This window comes from Salminus brasiliensis, chromosome 2 (genome assembly GCF_030463535.1).
Source record: "Salminus brasiliensis chromosome 2, fSalBra1.hap2, whole genome shotgun sequence".
NCBI classification, from domain to species: domain Eukaryota; kingdom Metazoa; phylum Chordata; class Actinopteri; order Characiformes; family Bryconidae; genus Salminus; species Salminus brasiliensis.
The window spans coordinates 6,788,121-6,812,795 of NC_132879.1; the positions used below are offsets into that span (position 1 = coordinate 6,788,121).

The window sequence follows — 24,675 nt, forward strand, 5'->3', positions numbered from 1 at the left end:
TAGTTTTCTGGTGCCTCTTCAGAATAAGGTATCGGAGGGCATCCCAACTCAGCATCCAGGCAATAACAAGTCCAGAAACCCAGCCTAGTGGTCTGTAGTGCCCTCAATGTACTACCAATTGGTCCTCCGAAACAAAACGAGCTTTTCTTGAGCACCCACAGTCTTCATTTTCAGCAGCTACGTCGACCACAGGGACAGAAGACCTGAGAAAAGGAGAATGTGGTTCCAACATCAGCCAGACATTCTGTTCCAGCAAATCAAATAATCACACAGACACGACCAGGAGGGATTTACAGTCCTTCTCTCTTGGAGTGTGAAGTCGGAAAACCAGACAGATTAGCTTCGCTCAATTCCACAGTGAAATTACACTGCAGGAAAATCACATACTGGACAGTGAGAGCTTCTGAAATGGAGGAAATATTTATAGAACTGAGTGATGGAGCAAACAAAATCATGGGACATTTTCCCAACATGCAGCAGGATCTTTTGCTTTTCTGACACAGAGCTTTGATAAATGTTGGTCCAGGCACAAATGCCCCAGCAGTGACACACATAGACACATAAATATAGGCCTATGTTGTCATACTGTGACTAAACAGAGGCATTTACTCAGTGTTTCTCACACAACGCTGCACTAAATCCACTTAAACAGGGCTAAATATACTCTCTAATGAAGCGTGCAGCTGGTCAATGCTCAGCAGTACATGGTAATGACAAACTCCCTGCTGTACAATACACCTCAAGACCACCTTTTGCTGGTAGCTTAGACCATCCAAAACCAGCTACCACCTTTTAGCTGGTTTTGGATAGTCTAAGCTGGTCTTGATGGTCAAGGTGGTCAAAAAGCTGATCATCCAGGTGCTGGTTAGCGAGCTAGTTAGCTGTTAGAGCTCCGGGCTATTGATGACAGGGTTGTAGGTTCGATACCCGGGCTCGGCAAGCTGCCACTGTTGTGCCCTTGACTCCTGGGTGCTGGAGTTGGCTGCCCACTACTCTGGATGTGTGTGTGTGTGTGTGTGTGTGTATACTCACTGCCCTTGTTCACTTATGTGTTCACTACCACAGATGGGTCAAATGCGGAGGACACACTGCACTCCATACTACAGTGACAAATACCTGCACCTTTACCTTTATTTGATGTTGGTCTTGCTGGTCATGTTGGTTGACCACCTTGGTCTTGTTGGTCATGCCAGCTTGGGCATGTTGGTTGACCACCTTGGTCTTGTTGGTCATGCCAGCTTGGTCATGCTGTTTGAACAGTGTGGTCATGCTGGACGACTAGCCTGGTCAAACAAAAACCTACCCTGTTCTGGCCAGGAGCTAAGGTTAAACAGATTGACAAGCCCCTACTCGCTAGCTAACGTCTTTCAAGGCTAAACACAACAGCTACTTTAGGAGGGCATGACACTCAGGGGAGGCCAAGGCTAATACAAGCCTGACAGAGGCAAGTACCAACGCAGTTATCTGGCATGCTGGAGCCTTTGGGGCGTCTCAGAGCTGGTATGCTGCTGTGGGCTGCCTTGGTGACGTAAATCGGCCAATAAGAACGGAGCTTTTCATTTTTCTTTTTACATAAAAGCATGTTTATTTTGAGGTAAAATAACAGGGCGATAAATAGGCTTGTAAAACCTAAATTCTGAGCATTTTTACTGTTTATACAACAACCAATAAGTGTCACAGAACAGAATAACTGAGCATTTCAACTAACAAATAGACAGAAATACACATAGGCAGACAGACAGACTGGAGTCCAGTATTTCTAGTCTGCTCAATGTGTTTCTGTATTAAATGTAGTTTTGCTTGATGAAGCTGCTGTTCATGCCGAGTGTTCCTCAGCAGAGGAAGTCCAGGAGCAGGCCTAATAAACGTGGCCCCATGGGTCAGCAGACAAAGTACAATATTAGTGTAAAACTGGAGAAGGTGCTGAACCGCACTGCTCTGAAGACTCCACTCCGCCGCTGGAAGCAAAACGCAATAGAGGCTCGGCAGCTCAAAGACAAATGAAGCCATTTATCTGGGAGAGCCGGAGCCGGCTCTGCGCTAAGAAAGCCCGGCAGCCGGAGCAGGAATTCAATTTTTAAAAACGTCGCTCTAAAGCCTAATAACTCTCGCAGGAACCTGCACACAATAGGAGCTAACCCCAGATGATTTCTGCACTGCTGAGTTTCTCGTCGTGCTCTCGCTCCAGAACAAAACACACACACACACACACATACACGAGTGGAGAGGTGAGAGAGAAAGAGCGAGCAAAGAAAGAGAGAGAGAGAGAGAGAGAGAGAGAGAGAGCAAGAGAGAGAGATCCCCTGTGTCTCCTTCCATCTGTCCCCCTGCAGTCTGCGCTCAACAGCTACTCTTTTACTACCCAACCTTTTCTCCCTCTTCTCTGCCTCTCGGTTTCTTTCAGCTCCGCCGTGTCGGAGGAGGACTGGCACAGTGATGCTGGAAGCTGATATTCCCTCAGACTTACACTGTCAAATCCCACAGAGAGAGAGAGAGAGAGAGAGAAAGAAAGGTACTGGAGGAGAAAACTGAAAAAAACGAGAGGAAAAAAAATCCAGTTTTCTCTTCAGCTGCTATTTAAAAAATTCCATTTGACTGATAACCGAGGACAAAAGACACAGAGAAACAAAGAGAAAAATAGACAGAGAAATAGAACCAATGAGGGATTGTAAAGATTGTCAAATTGTTGGTTATTCAGAAATAAATTTCACCAGACTTAGACAGTAATCTGGTAACCTCCCTCTCTCTCGATCGAGCTGCTCCTGACTTCGGGTCCCTCTTTCGCTGTCCTTCTTCCAGAACCTCAGACTAGCCCCACCTCAGGCCTTTCTGCTGGGCTGTGCAGTAGATCCCAGGACATACTCTGTCCTTCAGCCCAAGCGGTCCAGAATCATGCCACTAGTTAGGCAGCAATAGGCTGTCTGGAACTCCTATGGAGGAGAAGTACAGCTTCTAGATGTTAGATTGAATTTCTAGAAGATCTAGAAGATTTTCTTCCCTCATGGTCTCAACAGCCTAAGACGGGGCAACTCATCGAAACCGAAATTCTAAAACGTCTAATCAACGTAATCCTGCCCATGTTATTTTGACCTGCTCATGTGACTCCGCCCTGTCCAGTCTGAAACTCAAAACGCCGAGCCAAACGAACCACTCAAGCAGCTTAAACAGTCATTCATTAACTGCAATGGAGGTAAAATGTTCAATTCATTGTGATATTGATTTGAGGTCATATCATCCAACAGCCTCAACAGCCAGTTCTGTCTCAAGCCTTTAGTTTGCTCTGAACGAGGGCCTTCCCTCCTTCACTCAGTTGGTAGCTCAGTCAGTAGAATTTTGATCTCCCTCAGTAGAGAACCAGGTACCATCCCACCTCAGGCCTAGTGATCCCAATTGCAGCAAGGCTGAGCCAGTAAGATGGACCCAGCAGAGCTGAAACAATTGAAAACAGGGGACTGCTATTGGCAGCATTGGCTGGCCCTAAATCCTTGCCCATCATCCAGACATAGCCAAGGTGGCTTGCATCATTTGGCACCTTACTGGCAAAGCTCTTACACGGGCCACCTCACTATGACACCAACCACCATATGCCTTTCTAGAAGTCACTGTACTGAGGCTGTGTGTTGTACCGTAGATAACCTGGCTGGTGGTTAGTGGGCATACAGCAGGGTAGTCACTCAGTGACCAATTACACCATCCAGTTTAAAACTCTTGCTGCCGAAAGCAGCTGGAAGTCAGAGGCGCCAATGGCCATCTTTATGAACTGACACTCAAGCTGGACACTTGCTTCGTGTAGGAGGAGTCCCTGTAGTGTCCCCCTGAATGGCACACTTTCTCTGGCCCGGTCTTTCCACTGAGTTTCAAGTCCCTGAGCTCATGCAGTTAGGCAGTACTTGCCTCTTTCACCAGGAATATGACACATGGCAGGGGGTAGATGCCTATGATTTGGCCACCGAACTCGCTTCGGCTCAGGCTGGGTATTCATCGATTTCAGAGCAGCAGGGGACTTTATTGAATTCCACCCAGGCGGTAAGTTACCTCTCAACTCTCTCAATCACCAGTTGCTAGTTTTGGCCAATCTCTTGCCTCTGGGGCTGTAACCCAACAAAATCTTACCGCCTGGGTGGAATCCAATCCCTTACCCAAGACACATAGATGATATTTTTGCTACTGACCCAAGCTCCTGATGTACAGCTTGTTCAGGGGTTCCCGCTTGGAGCACCACAACCCGCCAATTGATTGGTTCGTCCACCAGTTTGAGGGATCTAGTGCAAAATCTCAACCTTCAAAATTCAGACACTCTTCTCCAGACGTGCCACAGCCTCTCCGGACAGCCTGGATTATGAACAAACCCATTATGAACATTTAGATATTTGTGAGGTGTTCAGTAAATGCAAGGCCCAAATCTTGCTTCCTGAAAGATGAATATGTCTGGTGCTTGTAACCTAGTCCAGGATTATTCATTACATGCTTTCATTACACCCTCCGGTCAATATGAATACCTGGTGATGCCCTTCGGTTAATGAATGCGCTGGCTAATTAGGTCCTTTAGGAGACTTTTAACTGCTATGTGTTTCTTTATATAGATGATATCATTGTCTATAGCTGAATGCTGGATGAATATGTAGTTCTGGTAGGATCTCCAGCAGCATCTAGAGGGTCATCTCTATGTGAAACCACAGAAGAAATCAGTTCTGCATTGGATCCCTGTCATTTCTCAGGTTTTTCAACATAGGATTTGCTGATTTCCTCTGGTACTTTATCCAGAAGGATACAGTAATACAGTGGCTGAATCGTTTAATAATAATTAAAAATATCTATAAATTAAATATATTAAGGCAAATAAAATTGACTTAATATATACAAGTCTTATCTTAAATACAACCGCATTTAATCATTAATTAATATATCTTCACAACCACATATTTAACAGTGTAAGCTTATTTATACACATAGTTGTTCACTATGCTGGATCCTGAGTCCCACCAGAAGACAGCATAACAAAGTTGCTGTATAAACATATTGTTGCATCTTATACAAAAGCCTACAAAAGCACTTTTATTGAGCATCTTCTCAGCAATATTATAAGCTGAGAAGTGAAGAAATTTACAGCTGCTTTGCTGTACAGCAACCTTGAGTTATTCTTTCCAGAAAAGAGTACAACCCTTCATTTCTTTGTGTGATGTGACTATGATTCACCGTATGAACTCTACTGACGGACTATAATAAACAGGAGAACCTTCGCACTGAGAGCACAGAGAGTAGACTGGTTAGAAGACTTGAACCGTGACAGAACAGCTTTCATTTGCAATAAAAGAGAGAGAGAGCGAGTAGGATATTCTATAGATATAGATGTATAGATCTCACGCACTTAATAATATCACATGGTCAGATTTCTCCAGTATGTTAGGTAAGTATGCAGTTGGAGGTAGTAGGGACTTGTATACAGTGCAGTATAAACTGCTGTTGGAAATGTCCATTGATTCCAGAGCAATAGAGCTAGAAAACGGAGGAAAGCTGCTGAAGGTACTATTCTGTACATGTATAGACCTGTTCAGAATGTTTGTCAGCAGTAAACGAATCATATGAACGAAAGCAAGTGGTTTTTAGACTGTTTCCTGCCAAACCCAGTAGGGGGTGCTAGTTAGGGCTGAAACGATTATTCGTAAAACTTGAATAATTTGATTACGAAAAAATGTTCGACAAATTCTTTGCTTCGAGCCTTCGTTTAGTTATTGTCACCAATGTCCATCAATTTTAAATGTCTTTGCTATTGCATCACTCCCGCCTTGTAGAGGCAACTGCGTAGCTACGGCCTTCTTGTTTTACACAGACTGTATTTATAAAGATTTAAGGTGGCGTGGTTTATTTTACTCTCTATGGCAATGCCGGTGTGTAAGTGTGGGCCCATTTTACGCTGCGTTGGGCGAACAATGTAGTGCAGTGTACGCACTGTAAAAACGGGCCTGGCCTACCATACCAGTACTTCGTCAATGCTGCAGCACCTGAACCGAAAGCATCCTCACGTGAACTGCACTTCTCCAAGCAGACTCTGAGCATCTGTAGCATATGTTTACGATTGCTAACTGCTAACACTAGCTCTTGTTAGAACATACAGTATTTCTAATGATTTGTAGACTGTGTTATGAGTGGATAGTGACCAGGCATGATAAGTAGCAAGACAGCAAATGCACCAAGATCTCACTCATGTATTTTACACTGATAGCTCACTGATAGGTATCTCAAAACACATAAACAAATCATACATAAGGCAGTAATAATAAATGCAACAGATGGACAAATTCATTTATGACTACATCAATGACTACATTCATTAGCACGTAGATTTACATTTGGAGATGATCGGGAAATGAAGCACTTTAATACTAGATGGGCTATTGCAGAGGGTACCCCCTTTTCCCCCTTTTAATTAAGAAAAAAACTAAGGACAAATAGGCTAGTCTATGTTTGTGAAGTTGTATTTCATAGTTTTTTATGTCATTAAAGCTTCACAGAAAGGTTGATTAAATGGGCGTAGTAAATGGGCGTAGCAGCTAATGAGCTAATTCTAAGAGGCCTTTCATGTTGCATAACACACTACTGATATAGTTATAAAAAAAGCTTATTAAAAAAACACAAATATGATTTATACGATTATGTGATTAAAACAATATTCAATAGTTGCAGCCCTAGCGCTAGTAATTTCAGAAATATAGCGATGTATCCTTTCTCTAGGGAGCAAAACATGAGAAAATCCAGCTCAAGCTTTTGGTGGAAGCTGGTTTCGGATGGTCTGAGCTGGTCTTTGTAGGTCAAGGTGGTTAAAAATCTGGTCATCCAGACAAAAACATACCCTTTGCTGGTAAGCTAGCTGGTTAACTTGCTCTCGGACAGCCTAGTGTGTGTTGCATTTGACTTTGTCAGGCTGATCATGCTTGTTGACCAGCTTGATCTTGCTGGTTATGGCTTTAGACCAGCTACACCAAACGAAACTTAAATGATGGATTAGGTTGAGAACGGTTCTGTTTTCCAGCTTTTAAGAGCAGTAGAGCAGTAAAGTAGTATTAAGTTTAAAGGTGGAAAGTGAAAGCACTTGGTTTGCTAATTAAAAGAGAATTGCGGTGCCACTAAAGAAACGTTTAACACTAAATTGAGAAAAAAACCACGAACTTAAAAGAAAGTTTTTAAAGAAAAATATTAGCACATCTCAGTAAGGGTATCACCTTCTTTTTTTTTTTAGATTTTACTTCAGTTAATTTACATTTACTGCATTTATCTGCCGCCCCCTACCTGGGAAATGCTACATTTGAACCATGTTCCACAGTTAGAAGACCAAGGAGTAGAGCTAGTATAGTTGGAAGTAACTAAAAACTCACACTGGTGTAGTGTAGTCTGCTTGTCCAGCTGGGAATGGTGTCATTTGTGGCAGCTGGTGCAAGAGTGGACTACACTCTTAAAAATAAAAATGGTACAAAGGGTGTTTAGTGTTTAGGGGTCCAACGACTTAATGGACTAAAACTGATGACTAAAGTAGTTACCAGTCGATTAGTTGGTGGCTGGTTTGTCTAGGAACTAGGAAGCAGCTGAATGGGATGCATGTGAACCACAGATTAATGGCCAAACTTTAACCATAACAGTGTGGAGTGCAGCTCTGCTGCCGCTGTTACTTTTTACAGTAATAGCACCCTCATATCTGAACGCCATCAATGAGGAGACCGGTCACTGGTTTAAATATGAATAGGAGTTCTTGTAATGCTCAACACAGTGTATTTTTTTACGGATAATGTCCTGTCCCTCAACAAAAATAGCTTTTTGGCTTGTTGCAAAACTGTCAAAATAAAAGTCACTGATAGAAACTTGTACAGTAATAGAAACTCCATGTTTTCTTTTTAGCTGATTAAAAATAATAAAAAAATAATAAGGGAAAACTGATTTTGATTTGTTATGTTTTATTGCTGCTGTTTTGCACATACTTGGTTTTAAAATGTCGACAGGAGAAAGATATTGGGGTTTTACTGATATGTAATATTAGCAGGAAAGTGAATTTCTTTCATTGTTTATTAGCAAATGCATAAAAACCTGAAGCTCAAGCTAAATTTAAAACCTGATAACTCCAAAAGAGCTGTACATCATTTGAATAATTGATTACTTGTTTCAATAACTGACAGCATAATCAACTATCAATCAACTATATTCAAATAATCATCGCTTGCAGCCCTATCAGAGTGGAATCAACACCCACAGTACATATTTAACACTGACAAGTTTGCTGTGAATGGCATCGCTTACAGAACCATGAGCACACGCTTAAATAAAGAAGATCCTTGAGGAATTTTTGGAGGTTCTTCAGTCTGAAACTGCTGAGGAACCTTCAAGGAACCTTCTTCTTAAAAACCTTTTTACTTGAAGCACTTTCTCAAAGCACCTTTGCAGGATCCGCCACAGTTTGAAGAACCGCCACAAGTTCCTCAAGATCTTCTACTTTTAACAGTGTAGCACCTTTATTTTTTATTTTTAAGAGTATAGGATTCAAATCCCCAGATCTAAAAGCAAAATATGATAGTTGTAATGTTCTGTAAAATGGATCTTAGATCTGTATATAAACACAATGCAGACATTACACCACTGCCTTTCCCTTGACAGACTGGGGTTGAATTCTTTTCCCGGCTGGGCAAATGCATTGGGTAAGACTCTGGACTCTGGATTCTCTTACCTGTGTAATGTGATTCACATGTAAGAGCTCTGGATTAGAACACCAGATAAATGTTGGAAATGTAAATGAGTAACAGGTTGGAGTTTTTTAGAATAGAATTAGCAGATATGCTAAACAGGTTTGCCTTTTTTAACGCAAACGAACCCGGAGACGCTAGCGGGGGCCCCGGGAAGAGTTCTCTTTTCTTTGTGAAGGGCAGGGCTCCCTGGACTGGGTTCACCCAGAGATAGGGGCTCACGCCCTGGAAAGCGCCGCGGCTCTGGTGGCGTCCAGAGTTTTTTAAACCCTACGTGAACCAGAACTAAAATCCAGCACCATCATTTCCGGCTTTGGCTCAAATCTTGAGAACCTAAATACAGACATAAACCATCGCTGCCCTCCAAAAAACCTTGTATCTCCATTTTTTACTTTTTGACCTAATATGAATCTGGCAGTTGTTCTTTATTGTGCATCAGAATGTCACTATGAATGGACCAATAGAAATGCTTCAAAATGCCAGGGAGTATTTTTTCCCCCATTGACTTCCATTAAAAGCTCAAAAGTTTTTTCCTTCTCCTGTAAAGTTGCCGTTTTGCCGATACCAGGTTTGTGTGTGACAGCGACAAAACGCGTCCTACATGTTCATGTGACACACACACACACGCACACACACACACATGCACACAAGCAGTGTGTAGTTCTGAGAGACCCGAGTGGTGTGTGTTTGGAGCTTGATGGACAGAAAGAAGCAGAGCTGAAATAGGAACAGAAAAATAACAGCTTTTCCTGCAGATCAGCAGTGTGTGTGTGTGTGTGTGTGTGTGTGTGTGTGTGTGTGTGTGCACCAGACTGCACCATCACAGTCTCGCCTCTGAACAGAAGCTTGATTTCTCTAAATTAAAGCGATAGTTCAGTGAAAAATCCATTTGCAGTTCCTCCCCCCTGACCCCAACTGCAGTCGATCAGCCGAGTGTCAGAAGTTTGGCTTCTTCAGTTTTACCACTGGAGCTACGAGGCTAATGCAGCTAAGAAGTAATAGAAGCACCTACCCACCGATTAGCATGGCGTTAACTAGGGCTGCCAGTAACAACTATTTTTCCATTGATTAATCGATCAATTCTTTTGCTGATTATTTCGTTTCATCTAAATGATGAATTCTCCCTAAAAAAGTCATTTTCTTTTGATGAAACTGTAAATAAAGCTGAATATATGAGGAGCTTTAAACTGTAGGTTTAAACAAGAGCTACAGCAGAACAGCCAGCAGTGCAGTGTGGTATTTATACCCCTTATCAAACTGTATGTGATCCACTGTATTTATGCCGTTCCCCACACAAAGAAATGTGCTTACAATTAGATATGGTTACACACACACACACACACACACACACACACACACACACACGGTCAGCCCAGATTCTAGCCGTAACCTTTTCTATCAGTCACATATTCACTGGAAATCCTAACGTAGCAGACAGACGAACACATCGCTTTAATTACGAGATCATTTACCGGCTACAGGAACACACACAGTTACATACCTACTGCAGACGCAACGCCACAGTAATGTAATTGTGGGCGAAACAGTCGTGTGCCAGGGTGCATTTTCCCCTTGAAAACTGAAACGGCACAGTCAGTCGCACAAGAAATGCTATGCTGTGCCTTCGGAACTGCGTCCAGTGTACAAACCACCCTGGTTTTCATGCTCATTTCAGGGTCTCGCACTTTTGAGCTCTTTTATGGGTCTTTGGACACTTTTTAAACCTATTTTCGGACTCTGCTGCAGTCCAAGCCTCTTTTTTTTTTTTTACACAGTAGCTTTGAAAGGAGATGTTTCTGGCTCCAGTCCGGACGAGTGACCACAGTTATGCAGGGGAAAAAAAGAAGACAAAAAGCTAAAGTCATTTCAAAAGAACAATTAAAATGATATTAAAATGATGAGTGGGCTTAAAATACTGACGTTGATGCATTTTCAGTATCCCAGCCATCCACTACAGTGACTTGTCGCGGCATCCCTAGTTTCAACTGTCTAAACCATCAGGCCAGGACTCTAGGCCAGAAGTCACTTATAGGTTGACCGCAATCCGGGTCCGAGTCTGGACCCAGGCCCTGTTCCACTCTATAATTGGACCTACTACACGCCACTGAGAATTCCACACATAATATACATCCTAATGTATGTGAAGGTCTAGTATTCATAAGTTTGAAGAACAAAGACCTGCCTATAATTGAGTATGTCCACCTTGTGCTGGCACAACAGATCTGACCATATCAAGGCTCTGAAGGTGTCCTGTGGTATTGGGCACCGAGACTAGCGTTAGCAGCAGGTACTTCAAGTCCTGTAAGTTGTCAGGTTGGGCATCCATAGATCGCATAAATGGTTCTTAGGTGTCCACAGCTGTGTCTCTGGTTCTCTGGTTATCCTTTCTTGGAGCATTTTTGGTCCTGCCAATCATCTGGCCGTCAAATTGCCTCAGATTCTTGTTCTTGCCCATTTGTCCCGATTTTAACACCTTTATCATCACCTATAAGAGCTGACTGTTCACTCACTGCCTAATATATAGATCCGAACCCATGACAGATGAATCCACTGTAGATGAAGATAATCAATGTTTTTCACTTTACCTCTCAGTGGTGTTAATGTTCTGGCTGATTGGTGTATAATGAAGACTTTTAGACTTTTAAGAAGACCTTTAAGAAGGTTTATTTTGGGCTTAAATTAGCATTCCTGTAGAGATCGTTTTTTCTCTTCATATTTATTGACATTAGCCTAACTCTGAAAGTCACGGATCATCAAATCTGTCCATCTGTGAGAATGGACAAAGGTCTGTCACACAGCTAAAACTGTAGAAGCATCAGGGAGGGTGCCTGACCGTTCAGCTGAGACTGAGAAACAGCCGATATGAGCAGAAAAGATGCTAACAGACATAAAGCTGAGCGTCAATCTCATATCTGAGCATCTCCATCCTTTAATCTGTTTCTCACCTTTTCTGTCTTTCTGTCCTCTGTTTCTCTCGTCTCCCTCGTTATTCCCATCTCCTCCCTTTAATTTGATCTCTCTCTCTCTCCCTCTCTCTCTCTCTCCCTCTCCCTCTCCCTCTCCATCCACCCTCATTCTCCTTGTCTCCATTCCTTCCTTCCCTGTCTTCGTTCTCCCTCTCTCCCCTCCGCTGTTCTGTGTGTTGTGGTGTTGTTGGCTTTGCGTTTCTTTGCCACATCAGAACGTTCAGAAACTTCAGGAGGATCTGAATAATTCATCTGTGCAGAAACAGAGAAGATGTGGAGAAACGGAAAAATCAGCAGATCTACCCTCAGATTTTTACACACCCCTGAATGAGAAGAACAGACGGGGTTGTATTAGAATATGTGTGTTTATTAGGGTTGGAACTGCAAAATCACCCTGTCCTCTAACTGTAGAATATGATCAGAACACTTTCTGGGCTGTTGTGTCATTTTCACCTAATCAGAGTCACAGGTACTACATTTTATTTGGAGTTGTTATGCTCCAGCCGAAACACCTGCAGTGTTTGTTACGCTCTGTCCGAAAGCCCGCAGTGTTTGTTTACATTTACATTTAAGGCATTTAGCAGACGCTCTTCTCCAGAGCGACTTACAAAAGTGCTTCACTATTTACCCAAGAAAAACCTCAGCTAGTTTAAATAGACTAATAATTCAAAGATCCTCTAAGTTTAGACTCTACTAAACACAAGTCAGTAAGGAGACCACTCTGCTATTCGCCCAAGTATTCTCAGAAGAGGAGGGTCTTCAGTCTGGGTTTGAGGACAGCGAGTGTTGGACTCTGCCGTTCAGACATCCAGGATCTTCCGTGGATTTTGAGGGATGGCGGGTCGAGCCGAGCCGTACTTGAAGCTGGAAGGGCTCTTGGTGCGGATCAGCTTTTGATCATTGCCATCAAGTACGGAGGGGCTGGTCCAGTCTTGGCTTTGTAGGCCAGCGTCAGGGTTCTGAATCTGATGCGGGAAGCAGCTACAGGAAGCCAGTGAAGAGAGAACGCAGCAGTGGAGAGACATGGCTGAATTTAGGAGCGTTGAAGACGACCTGTGCCGCTGCATTCTGGATAAGCTGCAGGGGCCTGATGGTGCGCAGAGGAAGACCAGCCAGAAGAGAGCTGCAGTAGTCAAGTCTTGAAGTGACGAGAGACTGAACGAGCACCTGGGCGACTCTCTAGAGAGGATGGGTCGAATGTTACACGCTGTCTGAACGCCAGGAGTGTTTGTTACGCTCTGTCCGAAAGCACAGAGTGTTTGTTGTGCTCTGGCCAAAGGCCTGCAGTGTTACGCTCTGTCTGAACGCCTGTGGGGTGTTACACGCTGGCCCAAAGCCTGCAGTGTCTCTTATGCTCTGGCCAAAGGCCCATAATGTTATGCTCTGCCCATTCGCCCATAGTGTTACGCTCTGTCTGAACGCCCAGTGTTCGTTATACTCTGTCCGATCGCGCGCAGTGTTACGCTCTCTAAGATCGCCCACAGTGTTACGCTCTGTCTTTTTGCCCAGTTTTCGTTATACTCTGTCCCAGTGTGTGTCATGCCAAACGCCCCACAGTGTTCGTTACGCTCTGGCCAAACGCCCCACAGTGTTCGTTACGCTCTGGCCAAACGCCCCACAGTGTTCGTTACGCTCTGGCCAAACGCCCACAGTGTTCGTTACGCTCTGGCCAAACGCCACACAGTGTTCGTTGCGCTCTGGCCAAACGCCCACAGTGTTTGTTACGCTCTGGCCAAACGCCACACAGTGTTCGTTGCGCTCTGGCCAAACGCCACACAGTGTTCGTTACGCTCTGGCCAAACGCCACACAGTGTTCGTTGCGCTCTGGCCAAACGCCCACAGTGTTCGTTACGCTCTGGCCAAACGCCACACAGTGTTCGTTGCGCTCTGGCCAAACGCCACACAGTGTTCGTTACGCTCTGGCCAAACGCCACACAGTGTTCGTTACGCTCTGGCCAAACGCCACAAAGTGTTCGTTGCGCTCTGGCCAAACGCCACACAGTGTTCGTTGCGCTCTGGCCAAACGCCACACAGTGTTCGTTGCGCTCTGGCCAAACGCCACACAGTGTTCGTTGCGCTCTGGCCAAACGCCCACAGTGTTTGTTACGCTCTGGCCAAACGCCACACAGTGTTTGTTGCGCTCTGGCCAAACGCCACACAGTGTTTGTTACGCTCTGGCCAAACGCCACACAGTGTTTGTTACGCTCTGGCCAAACGCCACACAGTGTTCGTTACGCTTTGGCCAAACGCCACACAGTGTTCGTTGCGCTCTGGCCAAACGCCCACAGTGTTCGTTACGCTCTGGCCAAACGCCACACAGTGTTCGTTACGCTCTGGCCAAACGCCCACAGTGTTCGTTACGCTCTGGCCAAACGCCACACAGTGTTCGTTACGCTCTGGCCAAACGCCCACAGTGTTCGTTACGCTCTGGCCAAACGCCCACAGTGTTCGTTGCGCTCTGGCCAAACGCCCACAGTGTTCGTTGCGCTCTGGCCAAACGCCCACAGTGTTCGTTGCGCTCTGGCCAAACGCCCACAGTGTTCGTTACGCTCTGGCCAAACGCCCACAGTGTTCGTTGCGCTCTGGCCAAACGCCACACAGTGTCCACAGTGTTTGTTTCTTGTGCTCTGACCAAACCCACACATCATTCATTACGCTCGGACCAAACTCTGAGAAACGTTATTATTCCGACTCAAACTCACCCGGCCTCGGCTACACTCTGACTAAGTGCAGCCTGTGCTACTTTCTGGCTGGGCTAAACTCTGCAGCCAGACAGCAGAGCAGCACACAGCCTGTGGATCAACAGCTGCACCTGAACCTGGAGAACACATTAATCTTTCAGTCGTCACTCACTGTGATGCTGTAAACACCACATAGCCATTACTCTCTCCCACCTCTATTTCTACCTTGGCCTACATTATACTGCACCTTCAGCCTTACACAGCGCTCTCCTTACTGTCACATTCTCACACACATACACACACACACACACATATACACACAGGGAAAGGTGACAAGCATGAGTAGGCAAGGCTGAATAAAAAAGCAGAGAATATCACAGCATGGGCTTCCAGCGAAGGCTACGGTAATGAGCAATTTCCGGACGCTATGCTAATGCTAGTCAAAGACATACGCCCTTGAAAGCACACCGGGAGGAGACAGTCAGTAATCCTCAGAGTTATTTATTATACAAATCCAACATCTCAGATACAAATCAGAGAGGGAGGACAGGGCCACCGCAGTGTGTGTGTGTGTGTGTGTGTGTATTCTGAATATAACTGTACACGGTGATGCATTGAATATTTTATAAGCCATCCCAAACAGGACTGCAGGCAGAGAGGACTTATCCTACCAAAAATACATGCACAAAACCTCACACACACACACACACACACACACACACACACACACAGATAAACAGAAAGACAGACAGAAGGAGGTTGCAATCAGGTCAGAACAGATATTGAAGTAATATTTTGGCAAAAACTCAAAGTCCCCCCCGCCCAACACAGCAACCCAACCCTGCAGTGTTCGTTACACTCTGACCAAACCCACAATGTGTTACGCTCTGACCAAACCCACAGTGCGTTATGCTCTGACCAAACCCACAGTGCGGTACGCTCTGACCAAACCCACAGTGCGGTACGCTCTGACCAAACCCACAGTGCGTTACGCTCTGACCAAACCCACAGTGCGTTACGCTCTGACCAAACCCACAGTGCATTACGCTCTGACCAAACCCACAGTGCATTACGCTCTGACCAAACCCAGTGTTCTTTATGCTTTGACCAAACCCACAGTGTGGTAAGCTCTGACCAAACCCAGTGTTCTTTATGCTTTGACCAAACCAACAGTGTTACACTCTGACCAAACCCACAGTGCATTACGCTCTGACCAAACCCACAGTGCATTACGCTCTGACCAAACCCACAGTGCATTACGCTCTGACCAAACCCACAGCGTGGTACGCTCTGACCAAACCCACAGCGTGGTACGCTCTGACCAAATTCACAGCGTGTTACGCTCTGACCAAACCCACAGTGTGTTACGCTCTGACCAAACCCAGTGTTCTTTATGCTTTGACCAAACCCACAGTGCGTTACGCTCTGACCAAACCCACAGTGTGGTACGCTCTGACCAAACCCAGTGTTCTTTATGCTCTGACCAAACCCACAGTGCGGTACGCTCTGACCAAACCCACAGTGCGTTACGCTCTGACCAAACCCACAGTGCGGTACGCTCTGACCAAACCCACAGTGCGGTACGCTCTGACCAAACCCACACTGTTACGCTCTGACCAAACCCACACTGTTACGCTCTGACCAAACCCACACTGTTACGCTCTGACCAAACCCAGTGTTCTTTATGCTCTGACCAAACCCAGTGTTCTTTATGCTCTGACCAAACCCACAGTGTGTTACGCTCTGACCAAACCCACAGTGTGGTACGCTCTGACCAAACCCAGTGTTCTTTATGCTTTGACCAAACCAACAGTGTTACGCTCTGACCAAACCCACACTGTTACGCTCTGAACAAACCCAGTGTGTTACGCTCTGAACAAACCCAGTGTGTTACGCTCTGAACAAACCCAGTGTTACGCTCTGAACAAACCCACAGTGTGTTGCAGTCTAACAAACCCCACAGTGTTATGCTCTAACCAACCCCAATGTTCCCTTTGCTCTGACCAAAAACAGTGTTACGTTCTGACCAAACCCACTCACATTAAGGTCCGTTGGTGGCTCACGACCCACAGCCAGAAAACCACTGATATAAAACAATATTACAATATCCAGCAAGTCTCTTTCTCCACTATTTTCAAGTGTCTACCCACACACACACACACACACACACACACACACACACACACACACACACAGACATACAGACATACAGACACACATACACATTAAAATCCATTTGGCTTCTGTTCGATTCAGTGGGCAGAGTGTATCTGGAGAATTGAGTGTTATCTGATCTCACATATAGTATTGTCTCTGAGGGACCAACACACACACACACACACACACACAGTGTTTTTCCATTACATTCTACACATGAAGGCTGCACTATTGCTTATAAAAGCTCTTTAAAGTGCAGCATACATTACACTGCCTACAACACCAGCACTCAGAAATCCACTGTAGTGCATTGCTTTACTGCTTTACTGTGTTTTATTGCTTAATAGATTTAATAGACTGCTTTTATTATGCCACATAACTCCATTCTATTTTATCTACATCATATCAATGTTTTCTTGATCATTTATTTATTTATTTATTTAAACATAAAATATCAAATTTGATACACTAACTATCTAAAAGGATCCCTTTCACCTGGTGAATTCAGCTTTAAAGTGCACCCATTACAAAAACCTTCAACAGTCCCACACACACCATATGTTGTGTATATTATCAATTAATAATAATAAAAGATATTTGTCCAAAAAACTGCTTTACACTAAAATAATTCATGAACATCATTAATAAACACTTCTATAGAAGAATAGGGGGTATTGGTCAATACACACCCTCAACGAAACACTCCTATACACTAGAATAGGATATATTAGTCCATAAACACCTCCTATACACTAGGAGAATTTATAGACTAATTCTATTGTATCTAGTGAATAGGAGTGTTTACTGAGGTGTTTATGGACTAATATCTCCTATTCTAGTGTATAGGGGTGTTTACTGAGGTGTTTATGGACTAATATCTCCTATTCTAGTGTATAGGGGTGTTTACTGAGGTGTTTATAGACTAATATATCCTATTCTTGTGTATAGGAGTGTTTATTGAGGTTGTGTGTAGACTAGTATCCTCTGTTCTAGTGTAGAGGAGTGTTTATTGAGGTGTATACGGTCTAATATCTCCTATTCTAGTGTATATGGGTGTTTATTGAGGTGTTTACGGTCTAATATCTCCTATTCTAGTGTAGAGGAGTGTTTATTGAGGTGTTTATAGACTAATATCTCCTATTCTAGTGTATAGGGGTGTTTATTGAGGTGTTTACGGTCTAATATCTCCTATTCTAGTGTATAGAGGTGTTTATTGAGGTGTTTACGGTCTAATATCTCCTATTCTAGTGTATAGGAGTGTTTATTGAGGTGTTTACTGTCTAATATCTCCTATTCTAGTGTATAGGAGTGTTTATTAAGGTTGTGTGTAGACTAGTATCTTCTGTTCTAGTGTATAGGAGTGTTTATTGAGGTGTATACGGTCTAATATCTCCTATTCTAGTGTATAGAGGTGTTTATTGAGGTGTTTACGGTCTAATATCTCCTATTCTAGTGTATAGGAGTGTTTATTGAGGTGTTTACGGTCTAATATCTCCTATTCTAGTGTATAGGAGTGTTTAATAAGGTTGTGTGTAGACTAGTATCTTCTGTTCTAGTGTATGGGACAAATGTCCATTTTTCCACAATGTGTAAAATAGTTTTTTAAAAAAGTAAAGGACAATCCTACTTATTGAGTCAGTGTGTTCGAGCTTAGGCTGATACTGTATACCAATGCAAAAGTTTTCAGTGCTTAAATAATATATAGCATGCGCCGTGAAAGACCACTAAGGAACACTTCATTTGCATTAGAAAGATTGTATCATCCATAACAAGCTGTAATCAAAGCCTTTTTTGACATTGACACTCAGTTCTGTGTTACATATTACACACACACAATACACAATACACAGCAGTGTGAACCCAGCGCATTGGAAGAGAACAAATGATGCTGCCTTGAGTGACACGGTTTTCCTCTTTATTCTTCCCTCTTTTTCTCCCTCTCTTATTATTCCGTAGCTGTTTTATCTCTCTAATAAAGCACACACGGTACAGTGCTCTTTGATTATATTTTATTAGGCTGATGGGGTGCAGTCGGCACTCATTAACCAGACACAGCCTGCTTTGCATTCCACTTTGCGCTGAGAAACATGGCTATTTTTTTATTATTATTATTTTTAAAATATCTTTAAATGAGGTTCAGAAATTATCTGGCCAAACGCCCAAAGCTTTCTAGACACCTGTGCCTCCAGTGTTTCTTCTCAAATCAATTAATCAGTTAATCAATTGATAATGAGTTTGTCCTCAATGCCTAAATGTTGGAACATTGCTGTGAGGATTTTTTTTACTAATTTATTTTTTTATTTTTACCCATTTTTCTCCACAATTTAGATTGCCAAACCCATACTCATTCTCTCCCTCCCCCATCACATGCAATGCCCCCAACACTAGTGACGGTGAGACCAACACACACCCCCTCCGACATGTGCGCAGCCAGCCACACCTCTATTTTGAACCAGGCAACCAACATGCCTGGAGGGAAGCACTGTATACCTTGCTCTGACGCGCCAGCTAGCATGATGTGGGGGAGGGAGACACTAGAATAGGAGATATTAGTCAATAAACAACCTCAATAAACACTCCTATATGCTAGAATAGGAGATATTAGTCCATAAACACCTCAATAAGCACTCCTATACACTAGAATAGGAGATATTAGTCAATAAACAACCTCAATAAACACTCCTTTACACTAGAATAGGAGATATTAGTCAATAAACAACCTCAATAAACACTCCTTTACACTAGAATAGGAGATATTAGTCTATACACACCCTCAATAAACACTCCTATACACTAGAATAGGAGATATTAGTCCATGAACCTCAATAAACACTCCTATACACTAGAATAGGAGATATTAGTCAATAAACATCTCAATAAACACTCCTATACACTAGAATAGGAGATATTAGTCAATAAACAACCTCAATAAACACTCCTATACACTAGAATAGGAGATATTAGTCCATGAACCTCAATAAACACTCCTATACACTAGAATAGGAGATATTAGTCAATAAACAACCTCAATAAACACTCCTATATGCTAGAATAGGAGATATTAGTCCATGAACACCTCATTAAACACTACTATACACTAGAATTGGAGATATCAGTCTTTAAACAACCTCAATAAACACTCCTATATATTAAAATAGGATATATTAGACCATTAACAACCTCAATGACCCAAGGATGATAGCTAAACACTGCTGATTCTTGGAAAAGGTCAATCACATCGTGACATCTCCATTCTCAACTCTGCCGTGCTCCATCACCAGCGTAACGCAGACAGACAGAGACCGCCACAGCCTGAGGAAGTTCTTTAGTGCTGCTGAGTTGCCCGAGTAAGTCCATTAGCTTTGTGATGGGATCTGATTACTCCGGGGATTTGGTCATTTTGGCCTGCCAGGTCGCATTTACACTGTCACTCTGACCTGTCAGGTCACATTTCACCAACTGCTGCAGACCTGCCAGAAAAGCAGCCAATATACAGAAAGGTGCAGTACTGCTTCAAACACCCAATGAACACCTAGCTTTAAAAAGAAGTAGGGGTGTAACGAGTGGAGTAACAGGGATCCGAGTGTCACGAGAGCAGAACGCGTAGACACTGAGCCCAGAGCCAGAAGGCAGCACCTCGAGTACAGCCTCACACCTGCAGCTCCACCACTCTGGTGTGTGAGAGGAGAGCAGAGGTCTGTTAGTGTGAGGAGTGGGGGTCTCGGATGGAGACGGGCTGAGTGTAAACAGGAGGAATCGCTAAGTTAGTCAACCTCAGAACCACCGACTCCACCATTAACCTTTACTGTGAAAAAGAGAGAGAGAGAGAGAGAGAGAGAGAGAGAGACACAGTCGCTCTACTGAACTACTACATCACACACACCAGTGTCAAAATAAAAACCACTAATACAATCACACTGTCAAAATAAAAGCCAGTTCAGTTTTAAAATATGTCCCTAATACAAACAAACAGACTATGTCAAAATAAGTCTTATACACTAAAGTCCTAAACACTCCTTTACACTAGAATAGGAGATATTAGTCCATAAACACCTCAATAAACACTCATATACACTAGAATAGGAGATATTAGTCCATAAACACCTCAATAAACACTCCTTTACACTAGAATAGGAGATATTAGTCTATACACACCCTCAATAAACACTCCTCTACACTAGAATAGGAGATATTAGTCCATAAACACCTCAATAAACACTCCTATACACTAGAATAGGAGATATTAGTCCATAAACACCTCAATAAACACTCCTATACACTAGAATAGGAGATATTAGTCCATAAACACCTCAATAAACACCCCTATACACTAGAATAGGAGATATTAGTCTATAAACAACCTCAATAAACACTCCTATACACTAGAATAGGAGATATTAGTCCATAAACACCTCAATAAACACTCCTATACACTAGAATTGGAGATATTAGTCCATAAACACCTCAATAAACACTCATATACACTAGAATTGGAGATATTACTCTATAAACACCTCAATAAACACCCCTATACACTAGAATAGGAAATTTTAGTCCATAAACACTCCTTTACACTAGAATAGGAAATATTAGTCCATAAACACCTCAATAAACACTCCTATACACTAGAATAGGAAATATTAGTCCATAAACACCTCAATAAACACTCCTATACACTAGAATAGGAAATATTAGTCCATAAACACCTCAATAAACACTCCTATACACTAGAATAGGAGATGTTAGTCCATAAACACCTTAATCAACACTCCTATACACTAGAATCACTGTGTCAAAAATAAGTTCCTATCACAAATGAACAGATTGTGTCAAAAATAATTATCAGTAGTAGAATCAGAGACAGTGGCAAAATTAAAGTCACTGATAAAACTGAATTAACAGATTGTATCAAAATAAATGTGTGTGTGCATTTGCACATCTGTGTCAGCAATAGGTGCAACTAAAAGTAGCTGAATGCACATTCATTAAAAAGGGTGTCCACAAACATTTGGACATTTGGCGATTTGGAAGTGTGGCGAACTGGTTTATGGGTGGAACTCGCAGATGTGAACCCTGGATCCTTGTTACATTCGTCAGTCTTCGCCCAGACCTATAAGCTACATGTACCGAGTGTTCTCCATATCACTATGGTTACACTCCAATAATGAGTACAACTTCTTCATCGGATTTCAGTAACAGCAGGTGACAAAAAGCTCTGCTTGAGGAATCACACCAAAGTCCACTCCTTGTCTTCTAGTTGTGAGGTCAGCACTTATCAGCACTCCAAGCTCTCACATCCTGAGCTACCACGCCATGTGGGAGACGGGGGTTTGATTCCCGGCCTGGGTGCCTATGCTGCGCTTCACCAGTAAGTGAAGTAACACTACTACATTTGCCCACCTCTGTAATACGAGTAACCTTGAGCGTCAGCTAAAATGCCGTAATAGTAAAAAAGGCTTAAACACAGTTGATAAAAGAACACGGTCAGATCATCATTTCGGCCGAACCTGATCTTCATTCCAAGAAGACACTCTAATGAACTCTGATGAGAGTCGAGCAGAAGACTCAAAAGAAGGCAAGGTGTCCTTCAAAACCACCCAGAACAAAGTCAGCAAGAGCTTTTGGCTTCAAATGACAGAGTTGTTCACAGTGGTGGCGAATGAAGCCAGACATCTGAGCCTTTAAAAGCTCCCTCACAGAAGGTTATTAAACCACATGGTTATGAACATGCTGTCTGATACCTGAGACACTGTTTCAACAAGTTCTGAGAAGATTTAGGGTCTAAAGCATTGGCTTGAAATACTGCAGAATTAAAACAGCGGAGGGATACATGCTGCAGGCTGGGAATGAAAGCAGCAAAGTGAGCTCAGACTGAACTGCAGTAAAAGGATCCCAGACTGAACTCGACTACCAAACTGACTGGGCTTAGTTAGACTGACTGAAGAAACTGGATTTAGAGTAAAGAGTGAAGAGTGAAGTGAAGTCAGAGTGAACTGGATTCAGAGTGAACTGGATTCAGAATGAACTGGATTCAGAATGAAGTGAAGTCAGAGTGAACTGGAGTCAGAGTGAACTGGAGTCAGAGTGAACTGGATTCAGAGTGAACTGGATTCAGAATGAAGTGAAGTCAGAGTGAACTGGATTCAGAATGAAGTGAAGTCAGAGTGAACTGGATTCAGAATGAAGTGAAGTCAGAGTGAACTGGATTCAGAATGAAGTGAAGTCAGAGTGAACTGGATTCAGAATGAAGTGAAGTCAGAGTGAAGTGAAGTCAGAGTGAACTGGATTCAGAGTGAAGTGAAGTCAGAGTGAAGTGAAGTCAGAGTGAACTGAAGTCAGAGTGAAGTGAAGTCAGAGTGAAGTGAAGTCAGAGTGAAGTGAAGTCAGAGTGAACTGGATTCAGAGTGAAGTGAAGTCATAGTGAACTGGATTCCAACCAGCTAGACTAAGACTCAACTGCATTCAGACTGAACGAGTCAATTTGGTAGATTTGGATGGTAAGTTCAGTTTGTTCGCTCCGTGTTCATCAAACTGGACTCAGACTGAACGCGGACCAAAGTGGATGTTCATCAAACTGGACTCAGACTGAACACAGAACAAACTGGATGTTCATCAATCTGGACTCAGACTGAACACGGACCAAACTGGACTCAGACTGAACATGGACCAAACTGGATGTTCTTCAAACTGGACTCACACTCTGTGTGAACTGGACTCTGATCAACCACAAACCATTATGGACCAACTGGATTCAAACTGAACACAAACTAACTGTGGTGAACTGGACTCAGACTGAATGAGTCCATTTAGTAGAAAGTCCAGTTTGCTCGCTCTGTGTTCATCAATCTGGACTCAGACTGAACACAGAACAAACTGGATGTTCTTCAAACTGGACTCAGACTCAGTGTGAACTGGACTCTGATTAACCACAAACCAGTATGGACCAACTGAACTGGATTCAAACTGAACACAAACTAACTGGGGTGGACTGGACTGTCCCAGACTGAACTGGACTCCTTGCCCACTTGCCTTACTTGCCACCAGACTGCCACCACTCCCCAGCTCCTTCCAGAGACTCACCATGGGTCGAACTCGTGGATGACGCTCTCGAAGCGGATGACCGCAAACAGCCTGGAGCTGAATCCCGCAAGCCAGGCCAGGAAGAGGATGGTGATGGAGAGCAGAGAGCGCCACCCCGCGGGCTGAGACAGACCCCCGGCCAGCGCCCCCTGCCGGCCACAGCCGGCCTTACCGTCCGCCTCCGCCATCTTCACCACGCAGACCGGAGAGAGAGCAGAGAGCCCTCTCTTCTACTGCCTCTCTCTCTCTCTCTCTCTCTCTCTCTCTCTCTCTCTCTCTGTACTTATCCCTCACTCTCTCTCTCTCTCTGTCGCTCTTTCTCTTCTCTCTCTCCTCCTCGCGCTTTAATCCGCCTGCATGGACCCGTCCGGATACGTAATGTTCCTCAATCCGTCTCGTGCCATCAGCGATGGCTCTGTGCGCAAGTGTGTGTGTGTGTGTGTGTGGAGAGAGAGAGAGAGTGATGGAGTGTGTGGCGAGAGTGTGTGAAGCTGCCTGGCAAAGATAGGGAGGCGGGCGCAGCATCCTTCCACCATCACCCAGCCAATCAGCTCAGGGGGAGAACGGAGTGGGCGTGGCTACAGTGTAATTGCACACAGCGGTGAGGGAGTGAATAGTGATCATACACGAGTTATAGTGATATTCTCATAAGATATGCATTGAATATGTTAATCTGCAGGACTGTGAAAAAGTGTTGGCACCCTAACACGGTATTTACAGGCATGTCTCTCAGCAGTAAGAGAGTTTTTACAGTAGAAACCCCAGATCCAGTGTTGGAGGAGAACTCTAAATAATGCTAGACTCCATGAGGAGAACTTGGGAGATGTTTTAATGAACACAGTGATGGAGAACCACCATGACACCACATGTTGTTGTAACAAAGCAGCTTTACATAATCAGTAATTAGTAAAAATCAATAACATAAAAAGACATGAAAAATCGAAGACCCCCAGTGAGCAAGCCAGCAGCGACAGTGGCAAGGAAATACTCCTTGGGAGGAACCCAGACTCTGTCTCTTACCTTTCTGTATCTATCAGATTTAACCCCTTAACCAGCCTATGTACC

The 24,675-nt window shown here is 43.6% G+C and overlaps 1 protein-coding gene across 1 annotated transcript in view; it reads right to left on the bottom strand.

The window, feature by feature from the left end:
* Positions 1 to 24,071, bottom strand: part of LOC140550317 (dolichyl-diphosphooligosaccharide--protein glycosyltransferase subunit STT3B-like) — a 199,777-nt gene extending 175,706 nt beyond the window's left edge. Inside the window, exon 1 of the mRNA XM_072674242.1 lies at positions 23,611 to 24,071. Coding sequence (XP_072530343.1) covers positions 23,611 to 23,798 — 188 coding nt within the window. The 5' untranslated portion in view covers positions 23,799 to 24,071. The remainder of the gene's footprint in view (positions 1 to 23,610) is intronic.
* Between the last annotated feature and the right edge of the window lie 604 nt (positions 24,072 to 24,675).